Genomic DNA, 14746 nt, shown 5'->3' on the forward strand with positions numbered 1-14746 from the left:
CCGCCGAAGCGAAGGAGAGCTCTCTGTCTTTGAAGACCTTGCTTCAGAGACCTGGAAAGGCTTCACAGGCATCACCTACCTGCAGAACACATTGTGTTCAAACAGGTCCCCCTTTCGGATGCCTTTCTAAGAAAAGGATGCAGGAGGAGCAATGCACTGAGTTGGTAGCTCCTGGTCTTAGCAGGACTTTTTTCTGTCTCCCTTAACAGGGTGCTTTCCAAGACCCAGTGACTTATAGTTTCCTGCTCACGCTATACCTTGTTCCCTATTTTCCAGCCTGTAAGACCTGCCATTCTGCAAATTACTAGTTTCTCATGTACTACAACCAGTTTCTCCCCTTCTTGGGCAGATGCTGGACTCCAGCAAAGGCATCCAAGCTAGGTGGGCATGGGGCTGCCGCTCACTTGGAGGAAGACTCCTCCTGAAGCTCGCTGGTAGTGAGGGAGTCAAGGATGCCAGTTCAGAGCCTCTTCTGCTTGTAAATGTATTTCCAGTGTGGTCACAGCCCACCCAAAGCACAGCAGCGCTCTGCTGCCCTGCCTTAAACCAGCTGCTGGCCATGTCCCACAGTCTGCCAGGCTGTGCCCCTTCTTTGACGTCTCTTCTCTTTTTAACACCTAACAACATTTTTTGGTTTTTTATTTTCTTTTCTTAGACACCAGTTCCCCAAATGCCAACAAATGAGGGCAATGGGGGGATGCCTCAGACTCACCGGACAGCACTCACCGCAATTCTGCCTGGTTTTGCTCCGCATCCTTCACGCAACTCCTTCCTTACGGTGTTTAAGTTATAACACCCACCCACACAAAGACGGGGTATCGCGTATCGGTGCCCTCGATCTTAAGGTCTCCTTCAAAATGTGAAAATGTTGTGTATTTTGCCTGGCCAAACCTAATTTAACATTGTTTGAAATTTGGTCTATGTAAACACAGACATCGTGTGAGCTATGAAACACTTTGATTCCATTTCCTAACCTTTATGGGGACTTTTATGTACACTTTCCAGTGATATACTACGTTTCTAAGGCATATGGGGAACAATAAAGAGTTTCCCTGGAGCTAATTAAGCTAATCATGGCTTCTAGATCAAATTTTCTCTAAGATTTTTACCTTGCATCGCTAAAATAAAATAACTGCTCTTACAGAGTGATCATCTGATATCACACTAACTTTAAATTGGCGTCTCTCTCCGCAGAGAATTGTCTGAGGGTATTTCCCAAAATTAAACCTTCAAAATAATCTCTTGGTTTTGGCCTGACTCACAGAAAAATCTCAAATGAAAAAAAAATCCTCAAAAGCAGCATTTTCTCCAATTTTCCTCAAGTTACATAGGATGACAAATATTCTCCTCTTGCCCCATAAAGATTCAGCACTACACTGAATTCAGGGAAAAACCCTCCTTGCCCCCCAGATCTCTGAGCACTTTGAGTCACAGGAAAAACTAATGGTAAAAAACACATTCCCTTCATTTTATGGCAATAATGAGTTAAAATCCTGGAAGCCTGGGCCTGGATCCCAGCTATTCATTCCAGTTCCTATTAATGTTTACCACTTTTCTCAGAAAAAAAAAAAAAGGAAAAAAAAAAAAGGGAGGCCTATGAAGGAGAGAGAGGAAAAGCAGGAATAAATGCTGCTCTCCCGCCAGCGTCGGCACGGGATGCTGCCAGAGCCACTATTCCCCCCTCGTATGGGTGTAGCAAGACCAGGAATGTGGTATTTGATCCAAAACGCTGTTCATCTGTAAAAGTAAGTTGTGGGGAGATTTTCTTATCGGTACAGATGTCAGCTCCATGAAAGCACCCGTGTTACAACGGGGCTCCCGTCTCTGCACCCTGGGCACAGTCAGGACACGTAGAGGGTCAGTGGGGACATCACTCTTTCTCCGGTGGAGACCCTCCAGCTCTGCTCGCACCCACCTCCTCCCATCTTCTCACTGATCCCAGCACAACGAAATGCCTGGGGAGTAAGGTTGGGGGGAGCAGCCTGTCCCAAAGTGGGAAGGGAAACAGAGACCTTCCCCACAGCTTTGCTGGGATGACCTTGAGCAGAGAGAAGAAAGGGCTCATGCAAAGGGGCTAGGAAGTGCCAGCTACAGGAGAGAGTTGCAATGCAAAACTCCACCATATCTCTCTGAGAAACCCTGGGGATGGCCATCACTTCCATCAGGAAACTCCCAATGGGCTTTGCTGGACCTCAGATCTCCATTGCTTCCTCCAACCCAAGGGACTCATCACCTGCCCATACTAATAAATGTGATTTTATTCCAGCTTCCAGTGGGCTGCTCTCGGGTTCTCTTCTGCAGCCTGCTGGGGTCTTTCCTACACCTTCACAACAGGTCTGGGAGTGCTCTGCAACCCTCCTGCTGTTCAAAAATCACACTGATGTCCTGGAAAACCTCATCTCCCTTTCTCTATAGATAAAAGACTTTTGTGGAAGGTCTCAGCCCATCCCTTGTCTTGAAAGCAAAACGAGAAAGCAGTTCTCACTTCCTTTGCCTGCTTTTGGCCACAAAGGTCTGGTCCCTCAGAAGCAGCATCACCTATTCCAAGGTGAGTCGTCCATCTCCCTCCTGCAGCAGCAGATGTCTTGCCCCATTCCTGAACGACCTGTGACCCTCCTTGCGAGGTCAGCATCTCTTGAGGCTGTGGACCGCCAGAAAATAAATGCCTCAACCCCCCCGTCTGACACCCCCTTGCTCTACTAGACTCCCCCTGGTCCTACTCCAACCTTCAGAAGCCCAAAGGCTACCCAGCAATGTGCAGAGGACAAGCTGGCATCTCCGACTCCAGGGTGCACCGAGCAGGCTTGGAGTGGTTAATACCGAGCAGCTGCAATCCCCACCACAGCCCTAATTGGATTCACAACATGGAGAGGTCAGCAAGAAGTAGGAGGGAGAAGAATCAAAGCAATGGAAAGAAAGACGCTGTATTCTTGCTTCCCAGACGGAGAGGGAGGAGAGGGAGAAGCCCAAAGAGCAGTATCCACAATGACATCGAGCCACAGCCGGCTGGGAGCATTCAAATTGTCAACAACCCTGTAGAAAAGGCAGACAAATTCCTGTTTTGTACTTGGGAAGAAGCCAGGTGATGTAATCATCTTATAGGATGATGGTGAAATACTTTCCATTCCAGCAGTAACTCAAGATGTTAAATAGCAGCTACTAAAGTTAAACATTGTTAAATCAGTATGTCAGGACAGTATCTACCTAAGAGTTTTTAAAGAGATGGCTGATGAACCAGTGGACAGTTAACGTTCACTTTCCACACGCCATGAACTTGTAGGATGTTTCAGTGATGTAGGGAAAAGCTATTTGTTAAATGAGGCAGTCTTGGCTATTTTAGGACTGCCACTGCAACATCAGTACCAGTCAAATAAGGATGTGTCAGCTACAGGATTCGGTCAGCAAAGGATTAAAGGAAGGTAGTAATCATAGTGCCAACCTACGTACATTTATGGAAAACAGATTAAGGTAAATTAGCCTCGTATGTTTTTTTGATGCAATTACAAGATCGGCTGGGAGAGGTAAGAGCGTTAATGCAATGCACCCAAACTTCTGCAGAGCATTTCCCTGGGTAACCCGTGATATTTCGATTCAGAAATTAGAGGGTCCACCGACACTGTGGGACATATTCAATGCATTAAAACTTGGCGAGCTGATACTGCTATGGTCTGAGATCTAAGCAGGGAATGTGCAGAGAGCAGGTCTGTTTCTACTAGAGCCAACAAATTTGGTTCGTGCCTCTGGGCTATTTAACATTTTTATCAATGACCCAGGAGAAAGCCCGAAGCATTCCCAATAAAGTTAGCTGATGACATGGAAGTTGTAGTGTGGTAAATACTGAAGATGATGGGTTCCTGATACACAGCAATCTGGATGCCTCGGTGAGCTGGGCACGAGCAAGGATTGTGCATTTCAGTACAAACACATGTCCGATCACACCTCCAGGGACAAGGATGCGGGCCACAGCAGTTATCTGCTCCCAGCCCCACCGGGAAGGACAAGGATCCTTCAAAAGCACCCAGAGAAATGCCATTGCCAGAATGGATCAAGCAAAGAGGGGATGTAGGAAGAGGGAAATCTCGGCATCCCCTCTGGCACTCAGCTGATCACTATGAGCATCCTGTACCTGGGACAGGGGATCTGCCAATGGAAAGGCTAAAGCAGTGCCCAGGGCTGGGAAGAGCCAAAAAAAATGGCCAAAAACCTTACCAGAGGACCGGGGACCAAGACAGGCACACAGAAAGCAGAGGTGTGGTGATGGACAAAGTAAGTTCACTGAGGTCTGAGCGCCAGGCGCAGCCAGGGGTAAGAAAGCAGGAGAGACCGCTGGAAGTATTTAATGGGCAATTCTCCATCTCTGGAAACATTTACATCACAATTGGCTGTATCTGCTCCAGCTCAACCAGGAATGCTTCCTGCAAGAACTTAATTATCCCTAGGGCCTTACAGTTTATTGGCTGGGTCCAGCATTATCAGTGGAGGCCCAGACCCAAAACAGGCATGGAGCCATAAATAGCCTCTCGTCTTCAAAACATCACATACTTACGGGACGTGACTGCAAGACAGCTAGGACATACCCTTCTCTAGCACATCAGAAAGCTGCATGCCCCTCCAAGCCCTTAGCACTGCTTGCCCCCCCTCCAAAACCCAAGCACAGCACAGCTGGGACAGACCGCCACTGCTTCCCACACCTCTGCGATGGAGGAGTAGCTCTGGGTCCTCGACACACGTGTTTGTGCACATCACTGCCTCTGCACCCGCATCCCCAGCACACGGTGGGGTGGGGACAGATCTGCTGCGTTGGACCTCAAAATAACATGCAAGCATAGGCAGGGAAGCCCGTCATGGAGCCCACCTGTAGGACACACGTCTGCAAGGGCACAGCCCTACCAAAACCCACCAGCCAGCCCTATCCAGCCCCAGCCCGGGATACCCCATGTACCAGCCCGCTACAGCAATAACACCGGAGGTCACGCTTCTCCCTTTAGAGCTGGACTTGGGCTGAGTCAGTGCTGGAGCTGACCTGGGAGTACCCAGCTGGGTTGGTGGTGGAACCGGGCTGTGGTGTTGGTGGGGCCTGCACCAGGCTGGGTGCTGGAGCTGGGTTAGAAGTCCCACATCCTCCCTCCTGGCTCTGCCCCCCAGGGAAGGAGCAGGAGGAAGGCAGGGCAGGCTCCAAAGGGGACAAACTGTTGAGCTCTCAGGCTCCCCACAGGGGTGACCCGGCTCCACCTTGAGCTGGGGAAGACAGGTGGCAGCCTGGATCTTCTACAGACCACCTAGGTGACAGGGTTTCTCCTTTTCCATCACCAGCTCCTCTCCTCCTCAGAAACGCCTGTGACCCCAAGGGATGACGCCACATGTCTCTGATAGCACGAGAGTGTCACCACCAGCTTCTGCAGGGCAAAACCACCCCTTGTTACCACAGCAAGACCGGGACTCCCCGCGCTCGGCGCTGTAGGAGTGCAACGAAGAAGACGCTGCCCGCTGCGAATGCAGAATCAGTCACAGGGGCAAATGTCCTCCAGCACTGGAGGGGAGCTGGAGATGGACGCAGGGTTCAATAACTAGGACCAGCAGTCAGCGGCTGCCATCCCTGAGCAGGCAGAGACCCTTGCAGGCAGCATTCGCCTACCGTCCAGTCCAAACAGAGAGAGCAGGCAGCACAATAGCTCTGCCTCCGCCGTTGCAGAGGGGAGCCAATGAATAAGGGAGGCAGAGAGAGAAATGCGCTTAATATGCTGCATGGGAGGGACAGGCGGGGGAGAAGGGGGGAGGCGGCAGACAAAGAACAGGGAGATGGAGAAAAAAGATGCAGGCAGGGAGCAGGAGAAGGTGAAGCGGGGAGGACGGGGCTGGGCGTATCGGGCTGGGGGGGGAGGCGGTGCGGGGAGGTGCGTGCACGGAGCCCCTCGCCAGCACAGCGGAAAGGAGCCGGGAAGCAAGCGGAGGAGCAGAGCAAAGAGGAGCGGGCAGCCAGCCCCTCGCAGGGCCCTGCGGGATTGGCGAGCAAGGCCCAGCAAAATGAAAATCTTTTAACCACACAGAATTGTTAACTGCCCCCAAATCCTTTTGTGCTAGGGCTGCAAGCTTAGAAGAGCTTAAGCTGTTAGATGCATGAACTTCCTCCATAAATATCCCTTGTGTACACTGCCGTGAGCAGGCTTGCACTGTGTTAGCCAGATGAAAAGCCCAGCGGAGAAAATGAGCAACTCCTTCCAGAGCCTTGCAGCTGAACCGAGGGGCCATCCGTTGCTTGGGATGCCCTTTTCCACCGGGAACCCCTGGCGGGGCAGGACCCGCCACGTCCCCCATGCTCCCCGCCACGTCCCCCACGCTCCCCACCACATCCCATTTGGGCGACCGAGCCGCGTGAGAGCACTTCGCCCCGAAAGCCAGCTCGGATTTGCTTTTGTTTTGCTTTTGGAAAGGGGCCCAGATTCCCTCCCACCCCTCGAAACACGAGAAAACCTGCCGGCCACATGTACAAGTGAGTCCCCCAAACCAGGCGGCTCATACACTGCCTCTGCAGGGACCAAGGGCAAGGACACGATGGGAGGTGGGCAGGGATGCAGGACTGCGTCCTGCAGGTCCTTCCTGAGTTGAGCTGGGGAGGAGAGCCCTTTCTCTGCCCGATCGAGCTGGGGTGACCAGCCCCTTCCACAGTCCTCTGTGGGGCTCACTGGGGGTGCTGGGAGAGGATGGGACTGCTACAGCTGTCCTGCCAACTCTGTGGCTGGCTCTCCTCCCAGTCCCCACTCTTCTTCTGGGGCTGCTGGGGGAAAACAGAGGGTGTGTCCCAGTCTGGCAAAGCTCTGGGGTCCCATCCAGCCCCAGTCGCGCAGCCCCACGTGGGAAGGGGAAGAAGAGTGGGAAGGGGAAGGGGAATGGGAAGGAGAAAGGGAAGGGGAAGAGGAAGGGGAAGGCAACCCCAGAGCCAGCTGCCCCACGGAGACGGCAGGCTGCCGGCCACTGCGTGATTAATGATGGCAGGGAGTGTGGGACCGGGCGCACGCCAGCACCGGCTGGAGAAACAGCTGCCGAGGTACCGGACCTCCCAAAATCCTGCTGCTGCGCAGACAAAGAGGAGACCTGGCCTCTCCCTCTTGCTCGCTCCCTCCACCTTGGCCCCCCACTCCTGCCTGCTCTGCCTCCCCTCCCAGCCACACCGGGCCAGGCTGCAGGGACAGGGCTTTGCATAAGGAGGTCCTGGGAGCCCTGGGGCATGCAAAGGGACTGTCCCTTGGCTGCGCTGGCAGTGGGACCGGGCGGGGGGGCCCCGAGAAACCATAGCAGCATCAGAGCAAAGCACTGTGCAGGGCTGGGTCCGCTTGGGAAAAAAAAAAGGCTGAGATGGAAAAGCTGACATCAATCATTTTGGCTTTCTGGTGTTGCTACAAATGCTTCATTTGGGCATCATAAAACACCCGTCTCCCCTTCGAGGCTGGGATTAGCCAGGCTCCCTTTCCACACTGTGTTGCAGCAGTACTTCCTTGCTGTCCCCGTCCCCAGCACCGTCCCTGCTACAGCTGGAGGACACCTGATCACCCTGAGCTTGGTGAGAAGAGACGTTCAGTGACTCAGTGAGGAGTAGCTCAAAGCACAGCTATTAAATGACATCCCCAGCATATCAGGATGCTTGACACCTGAGCAGCCCAGCCACCAGCAAAAGATGCGGTGCCCTCTCCAAGGGGACTATCCAACCTGTAGTCCCAACCAAGCATGGACAGAGACTGTCCATCCCCCTCTCCGGTGTATCCGTCTCCCCACTTACCAGCACCTTCCCCATGCTTGCTCAGTGCTACCCGGCCACCCCTTCCCCCAACAAGAAGAGAGGAGACGCAGCTCCTTCCTTGCGCTCTGCAATGCCCACCGACATATCTATAATTGATCTCAGAGAAACTCCAGCTCTGCTCGGAGTGTGCCAACACTATCGAAACTGTAATGGGATTTTGATGTTCGGCCAGGACAAGGGGGAGTCCAAATGCCAAAAGCCGTGGTTTGCTCTGTGCATGGTACAGCCACAGATGCCTATTAAACACACAGCTCTCGGGTCCCCATCTCTCTCCCAATAATCCCAGCAGCTCCTTTCTCTCCCTCCCCAAGCCCATGCGTGACTTGGGGGGAGCATGGAGATGGGTTTGGGCACAGTGCTTTCAGAGATGGTGGTGCAGAGCCTCTCGCTTGCCCGGGATGATGCTGGCTCCATGGTGCTTAGCTGAGCTGAGCGGGCACTCCTGGAGTCTGCTGTGAACATCTACAGGGCAGGAGACGTCTGGCTGCTGAGGGAGCTCAGGGGCCAGGCTTGGAGGTGCCCAGGCTGGAGAGGTGAGCCTGGCCCTGAACAGCACGTGACCATGTCCCACCCTGGGCCGTTTGCACCTCACCAGGAAAATGCTGCAGACAATTTGCTCCCTCCCACTGCATCACCTTTGGGTGCGTGCACTCCCGCTCCCCTCACCCCAGAAGCATTTCAGCCCAGGCCAAGGCACAGGGCGGAAACCAAAGTGAAAACAGCGCCAGTATTTTGGGAGGTGATTGCAGATCGGTGGCATGCACCACAGCTACACACATGTGTGTCCCTCCAAGACATGGAGAGCACAGAGTGCACCAGCAACAGGTCAGCACCCCTGAACCTGGTGGCTCTGAGGACTCAGAGGTAACGCAGAGCCTCTGCAATGGACGGTTGAGCCCAGGGCAGGAATTGAAGAGCTGGGGAAGGGAGTCAATGTCCACACACATGCTCCTCTCCCACATCCCTGCGTGCTCCTCTCCCACCCCTGCCCAAGGAGGTCACTCCCAGGCAGCTCGTGCAGATCCCAGCTGCATATCCCAACTGCCACCACTGTCACGGCCCATCAGCGGCGAGGCGAGCACACGGAGCAAGACCAAAGACAAGCAGTTACCTCTGCAGACAGTCCCGTTTTCCACGGACTCATAGCCTGCTCTGCACATGCAGCGGCCGATGGGCACCAGCCACTCGCCATCCCCATTGCAGTACAGCTTGATCGGCACGTCCACCTCCTCCGCATTGGTGATGCACGTCCCCCGGGCTGCCACCAGCGAGGTGCTCTCTGCTCCTGAGAGGGTTTCTTGGAAGATGGCCCCATTCTGGATCACGCGGGGACACTTGCGGTAGAATACGCGGACGGCAATCAAGGACATGCAGCCTCCGTAGTCCTGGAAGGCCAGGTAGAAACCATTCTTGGAGACAGGCCCAAAACTGCGCACCTCAGTGTTAATCTTCATCACCCGTCCACCTAGGTCCACCTGCGAGAAGCTCTCATCAGCAGCAATCGTGTCCACCTTCATCCAAGGATTCTCCATCCAGTTAGGAAAAGTCTTGGTGGCCGAGTCAAAGTCTGACTCGAAATAGTAGAGGTTAAAAGTCTCCTTGCAGGAGCCTGGAACATTAGGGATGCTGCTGCAGTCCCGGACAGAAAATTTCATCTCCACATGGATACGGTGCGCTCCTCGCCTCCGGATGTACTTGGTCCGGAGCCAGTTGTTTTGGCTGGATTCAAAGACGTTGCACACCTGGTAGGTGCGAATCGTGTTCATGTTCTCATCATACCCGCTCACCTCTTCCCACTGCAGACAGGACACAGAAAGTCAAGGAGCTGCACCAAACTGATGCTCCCCACCCACCTTGCCTCTTCCCAACCCCACCACATGCCAAGCAGGCAGGCTGTGCCAGTACCAGCTGCCCCACACTGTGCCCACCCCATCACACAGGTAGCCCCATCAGTGCCCAGCACGTCGCCCTGGCACAGCTCCAGCACCGCCCAGCAAGCACCCCGTACCTACACACCTCCATCCTGCTCCGGCAGGGTTTGACCGACACTGCATGCCGGGCAGGCTCCGTGCCATGGGGACACGGTGGCCCAAGCCCTTGGGAGAGCCTGGGGCCATCTCACTGCCAGCAGCACCATGGTCCATGCCTGGCTCCTTGGTAAAGTATCTCTGCCGGGTGGCAGGGCATGGTGGAGCCATGCACCTTCTCTGCAGGCAGTGATGTCTTTAGCAGGGGCTCCTGCCCACGGGCTGCACTGTACGGCAGAGCCTCCCGGCAAAGTAACACGATGCCTTTAGCAGATGTATTCCCACCGGTGCCGCTATGGTTACAGACGTGGCAGACAGGACCCGCTTTCTCAGGAGTGCATAATGTGGCCGTAAAACCTCCGGCTGCAGCCTGAGCACCGGTGTGGGCGGCTAGAGGTGCAAAGGGCTAGTAGCCAGCGACCTCTCCCCAGAGGAAGGTTTATGGGAGCCTGGCTGACCCTGCTGCATACCCAGAAAGGGAGATGCTGGGCTAGATCCTGCTGGTAGCCCTCACCTCTCCCCCTTCAAGGGCCAACATGCTTTGGGGTCCCTCCTGCAGGTGTGCACAGGACCCAGGCCCAGCTGTCTTAAACTGGATCTATGGGATGTCCTACGAGCTGTGGCACAACAGTAACATCCTTCTCAGCAAGACAGCTCAGAGCTGACATATTTCCCAATGGGAAGCTCAGCCAAGCTCCCCCCAGCTGACTAACAGCTGACTCTGCCAGCTCTGGAGGAGTCTCCACAGAGCTTGGGGCTGCTGTGACACTTCTTGGCCCTGTCCAGCTCCCTGCCCTTTCCCCAGGCTGTTTTTTTCCAAATGTTCTTGTTCTTGCCTCCATCCTTTGTAGGATGGGGAAACTTCAGGGCAGATGACGCACCAGACAAGGGCAATGCTGCAGCCTGTAACCAGCCACCAGTCCTCTGCTGTGTGTGAAGACGGGAAAGGGTCTTTGTGGAAGGATGCTCACCAGAGCATCTCCCCCAGCCCAGCCCTTGCCGGGGGGCAGAGCATCTCCCCATGCTGCCCCCTCCCCACCCGCAGCACCCTCGTGACGCCTGCAGTAGGGACCGGGGTCCAGCTAGCGTGCGACACAGCCCCAGCCAGCTGGAGCGGCTTCTTGTTCATAAACCTGCTCAAGTGGAAGCTGAGCTGTTTCCCACGGACGTGAAAACCCTGAGCACAACCCTGCCGTGGATGCAGGATTGCAACACCCAGGGCAGGGCGGCAGCACAGCCAGTGCTTCCAGCCCAGTTGCAGCACCAGTGCCAGGACCAAGGCTGGCAGGGAAAACCCTGGAGGGGCAGAGCACCCCCAGCCCCTCGGACGCAAACAGCCTCACAAGGGCATCTGGGACTGCAGAGGGAGGCTGACGAGATGGGAGACAGATTGCTCCTCGCACATCAAGGCTAACAGCCCAACAGAAGGCTGTCAGGGAAGATCCCCAAACAGTTCCAACCACTTCTGATTGGCAGCGGCTGCAAATCTGCTGTCGTCGCCGGGGGAGGAGGACAGCATCCTCGCAAAATGCAGGGGGAGCATTTGCTTTATTTTCCAGAAATAAATTTGGCGTGGTAGTGGAGAATTGCAGGATCTCCCCGTTTTAGGGCACTGGTTGGGAGGGGGGTGAAGGAGTCAAGGAAAAAGCACAGGGAAGCAATTCCTTCCTCTGCCCTGCCTCTGATGTGGCTCTCCCTCTCCTGGATCACTCCTGACACCCACTCCAAAATAGCGTGTCAGCCACCAAGACCCAGGGATGCCCGGTACCGACTCCCCCCCCACCATCCACACCCGCACAGTCCCCAGGGAGGGCTCAAGACACGAGCCTGAAGAGCTCAGCCCTGGCCAGGCAGGAGCAGCATGTGGTGGAAGGAGTCTCTAGAGCTTGGGGATGAACAGTAGATGGTGGAGACAGGGCACGGGGAGACCTACAAGAGGCACGGGAGCTCCACAGCCAGGGAAAAAGCAACTGTTTGGGCTTTCAGCTCATTAATAATCACCAAAGAGACAATAAAGAGGAGAAGCACCCAGCAGCTTTTGTCTTCCAGGTGATGCTGGCTGTACCCAACCTTGCCGAAGCCAAGCCACCCATGGGTAAGAAGCCCTGCCTTGTCCTGGCAGTGGGCTGGGAGAAGCCGTGAAGGCACCACAGCCCCAGCACCCGTGATGTGCGCAGTGCAGGGCACGACGCGCACTGCATCCCTCCCAGGGACCTGCCCGGAGGCGGGACGGGAGGCGATTCCCACCAGCAATGTTGGGGCTGCACTGGACTTTCCAGACAGGCATCTCCATCCCACTGGGGATGGGGATCCTGGGAGCACCCCGGGGGCCAGACTGCCTGCTCAGGACCCCCAGCATCCTCCTGCATCCCTGCAGCAGCGAGAGGGGGGCTCCCAAGCTCCCTTTTCTCAGCTGGGAGAGAAAGTCACCCCCGTGCACCAGCCCCTGCGCTTCCTTGACGCTTAGTTAGAAGCCTCTCCCTTTCTCCTCGCTCTCTAATTAACATGCCGGGAGCTCAAAAGAAGAAGGCAGCACAATAATACGGGGAGACGGCTTCCAGCAGGCCCAGGCCTCATTACCGCGGGGCTGGGGAGCTGGGAGCAAGGCATGCTTTACATATGGAAACACCGCAAACAAGAAAGGCTGGGCGAGGAGAGAAAAAGACTTGACCTTTGCTCCCACCTATTGTGCACCCGTCATCCCCCTTTGGCGGCCGGGCCGGCGCTGGCGGGGCGGCTGGGCTCGCGGGCGGGCGCGGGGCTTTATCATGGTGATGGGGGACCAGTGCCGGCAGTGCCCACGCCCCAGTGCGGCAGGGCAGCCGGGATGCTCGGCAGCCGGGCTGCTCAGGAGCCGGGTTTAATCTCCCCAACGGAGGCTTTTCTTGGCCATTTCTTTTCTTCTGCCAAGTCGGCTCGCGGAGGGGGCTTGCTGTCAGCCCCAGGGTGAGGTACACAGAAACATCTTCATCCAGACCCCGTGGAGGGCAGGATGGAGCCTGAGCTACCACCTCCACACATGAGGATGGGAAGCATCTCCGGGCTTTGGCCAGACTGGATTGGGCCACCTGAGCCCAAGGGAGCAGGTCGGGGGTGTCGGGCACTGGGGCTCCATGCTGCTGCCAGCCACCGCAGCCAGAGCAGGGTGGGATGCTCTGAAGCACCTCAATGCCGCATGCAAACCCCATGGGACATGGAGCTGGCTGGGGCCACTCCGGTTTTGTGTCATGAGCAGAAGGGTGCAGAGATGCACTGCCTTGTCTAAGCTCTTCTTTAAAGTAGCTTGTTCTGGTGGTCTTGGGATGTGGCTCAGGGGACTCTTGGCACCAGTAAAGCAGAGAGACAGTCGCTGCTGAGCCAGCAAATGTCCCTCCATGAGATGCCAGGGATGCTGGACAGTCATTTCAAGACTTAATCAAATGGCTGCTGTGGGTGCAACCTCGCAGGCCAATGCCCTCATCCTTTTTGCTACAAGTGACAGGCACTGGGATAACAAGTGAGCTACTGGGGACAAACGACAGTGGCCTTGGCATTTCATCTCTCCCTCTCCATGATCTTTAACTGGCTGCAGGCCAGCTTTACGGAGAGTATGATTCCTCCAACATCATGTTGGCCTGATGCTGTAGGGTGAGAATTACACTCCTCGAGTGCTGGGGTAGTTTTTGGAAGCGTCACCTCCTAGACAACTACTGGAAACCTCAAATCTCATCCTCTTTTGTGCTCTTCCCACTAGATCTTTTCACGTGTCCAAGGCACTCTGCTTCAGTGAGTGACTTTTGTTGAGCCATCCCACCTAGGTTCACATGCAGCAGGAGACCCCAGACCGGGCTCCGGGCCCCCGTAAAGTGACAGGATAACTTACTCCCGAGGGAGGATGGACCGTCCAGCCCAGCTCTGCTGTTGCCGTTGTGGAGTCCATCAGCGTCTCTGCAGGAAGAAGGTGAAACAAGGAGTCAGTGGCTGTTCGGTGAACGGCCTGAGGCTGGCGAAGAGGAAAGAGGTGGAGAGGAGCCAGCCCACGACTGCAGCCATGGAGCCCAGCCTGCGCCGAGCCCTCTGGCCAGCTCTCAGCTGGGGAGGAACCCGGCATCGGTCCCTCCACCCATTTGCTTGCCCATCCATTGCCCATTGCTCCCCAGCCCCCTTGTCTCCTGCAATGCGTGAGGACACGTGCTCTTCCACCCACCGGCCCAGCTGGACTTTCCTCCTCAAAATCCAGAATCAGGGTACCACAGCCCCGGAGCAGCTCTGCTGCTGCAGAGGAGGAGCCAAGCCTGAGCAGGTTTCCTCCATCACCTTCCGGTTTCTTTTGCAAAAGCGGGATATTTGTTTCTCAGTGTTTTGCATGGTAGGCAGAATCCTTGACGATGCGGTAGCACACAGGAAGGAACAGCACTTTTAGGACTTAAAAGCACTAAAAAATCAAACCAACGTTAAAGCTGGTTTTCCAGGCAATTTGGGTTGAAATAGGTCAGATGATGCTACCACCGACTAGCACAGAGCAGGGAAAGTGTCCCTAAGCCATGCAGGCAGTGAAGTCTCCTTGTGCTTTCTACAGCTCATTACGCTTCCAGTACTAAAGTCTTTTTCCACCCCAAACAGTTATGGGTTGGCCTAACCACATCACACTAATGGCATGAGAAGGGATGTTTGGGTTATGGTCCCCCAATACTTGGTCTAACATGTCTATGTGTTCTCCATCCAGCACAGGAACAGGCCAGCCACCCCACTTTGGACAGACACTTCCACGACTGGTTTCCACAGTCTGACTATCTGTCCTTCCTCCATGTTTGCAGTTGCACCCTCTGTCACAACACGGGGATTTTTCTGCACTGTGCCCAATGGTGATGTTTTGAGAAAATAGGACGATATTCAAGTGTTTAGGAAATGGGGTTTAGAAATCACCCTCAAAGGTTTCTGCACA

At 55.0% G+C, this 14746-nt stretch overlaps 1 protein-coding gene across 4 annotated transcripts in view; it reads right to left on the minus strand.

Moving 5' to 3' along the window:
• EPHB2 (EPH receptor B2) overlaps positions 1–14746 on the minus strand; it is a 130908-nt gene that overhangs the window by 77968 nt on the left and 38194 nt on the right. For 3 of the 4 annotated variants that reach the window (XM_059830000.1, XM_059829999.1, XM_059830001.1), the window contains exons 2-3: positions 13685–13749; positions 8907–9591 (exon numbers count right to left, since the gene is read on the minus strand). In XM_059830000.1, the coding sequence (XP_059685983.1) occupies positions 8907–9591; positions 13685–13749 (750 nt within the window). Of the gene's footprint in view, positions 1–8906; positions 9592–13684; positions 13750–14746 lie in introns of those variants that run through there. The other variant, XM_059830002.1, reaches the window with a different exon arrangement.

This window comes from Gavia stellata, chromosome 27 (genome assembly GCF_030936135.1).
Source record: "Gavia stellata isolate bGavSte3 chromosome 27, bGavSte3.hap2, whole genome shotgun sequence".
Lineage (NCBI taxonomy): Eukaryota > Metazoa > Chordata > Aves > Gaviiformes > Gaviidae > Gavia > Gavia stellata.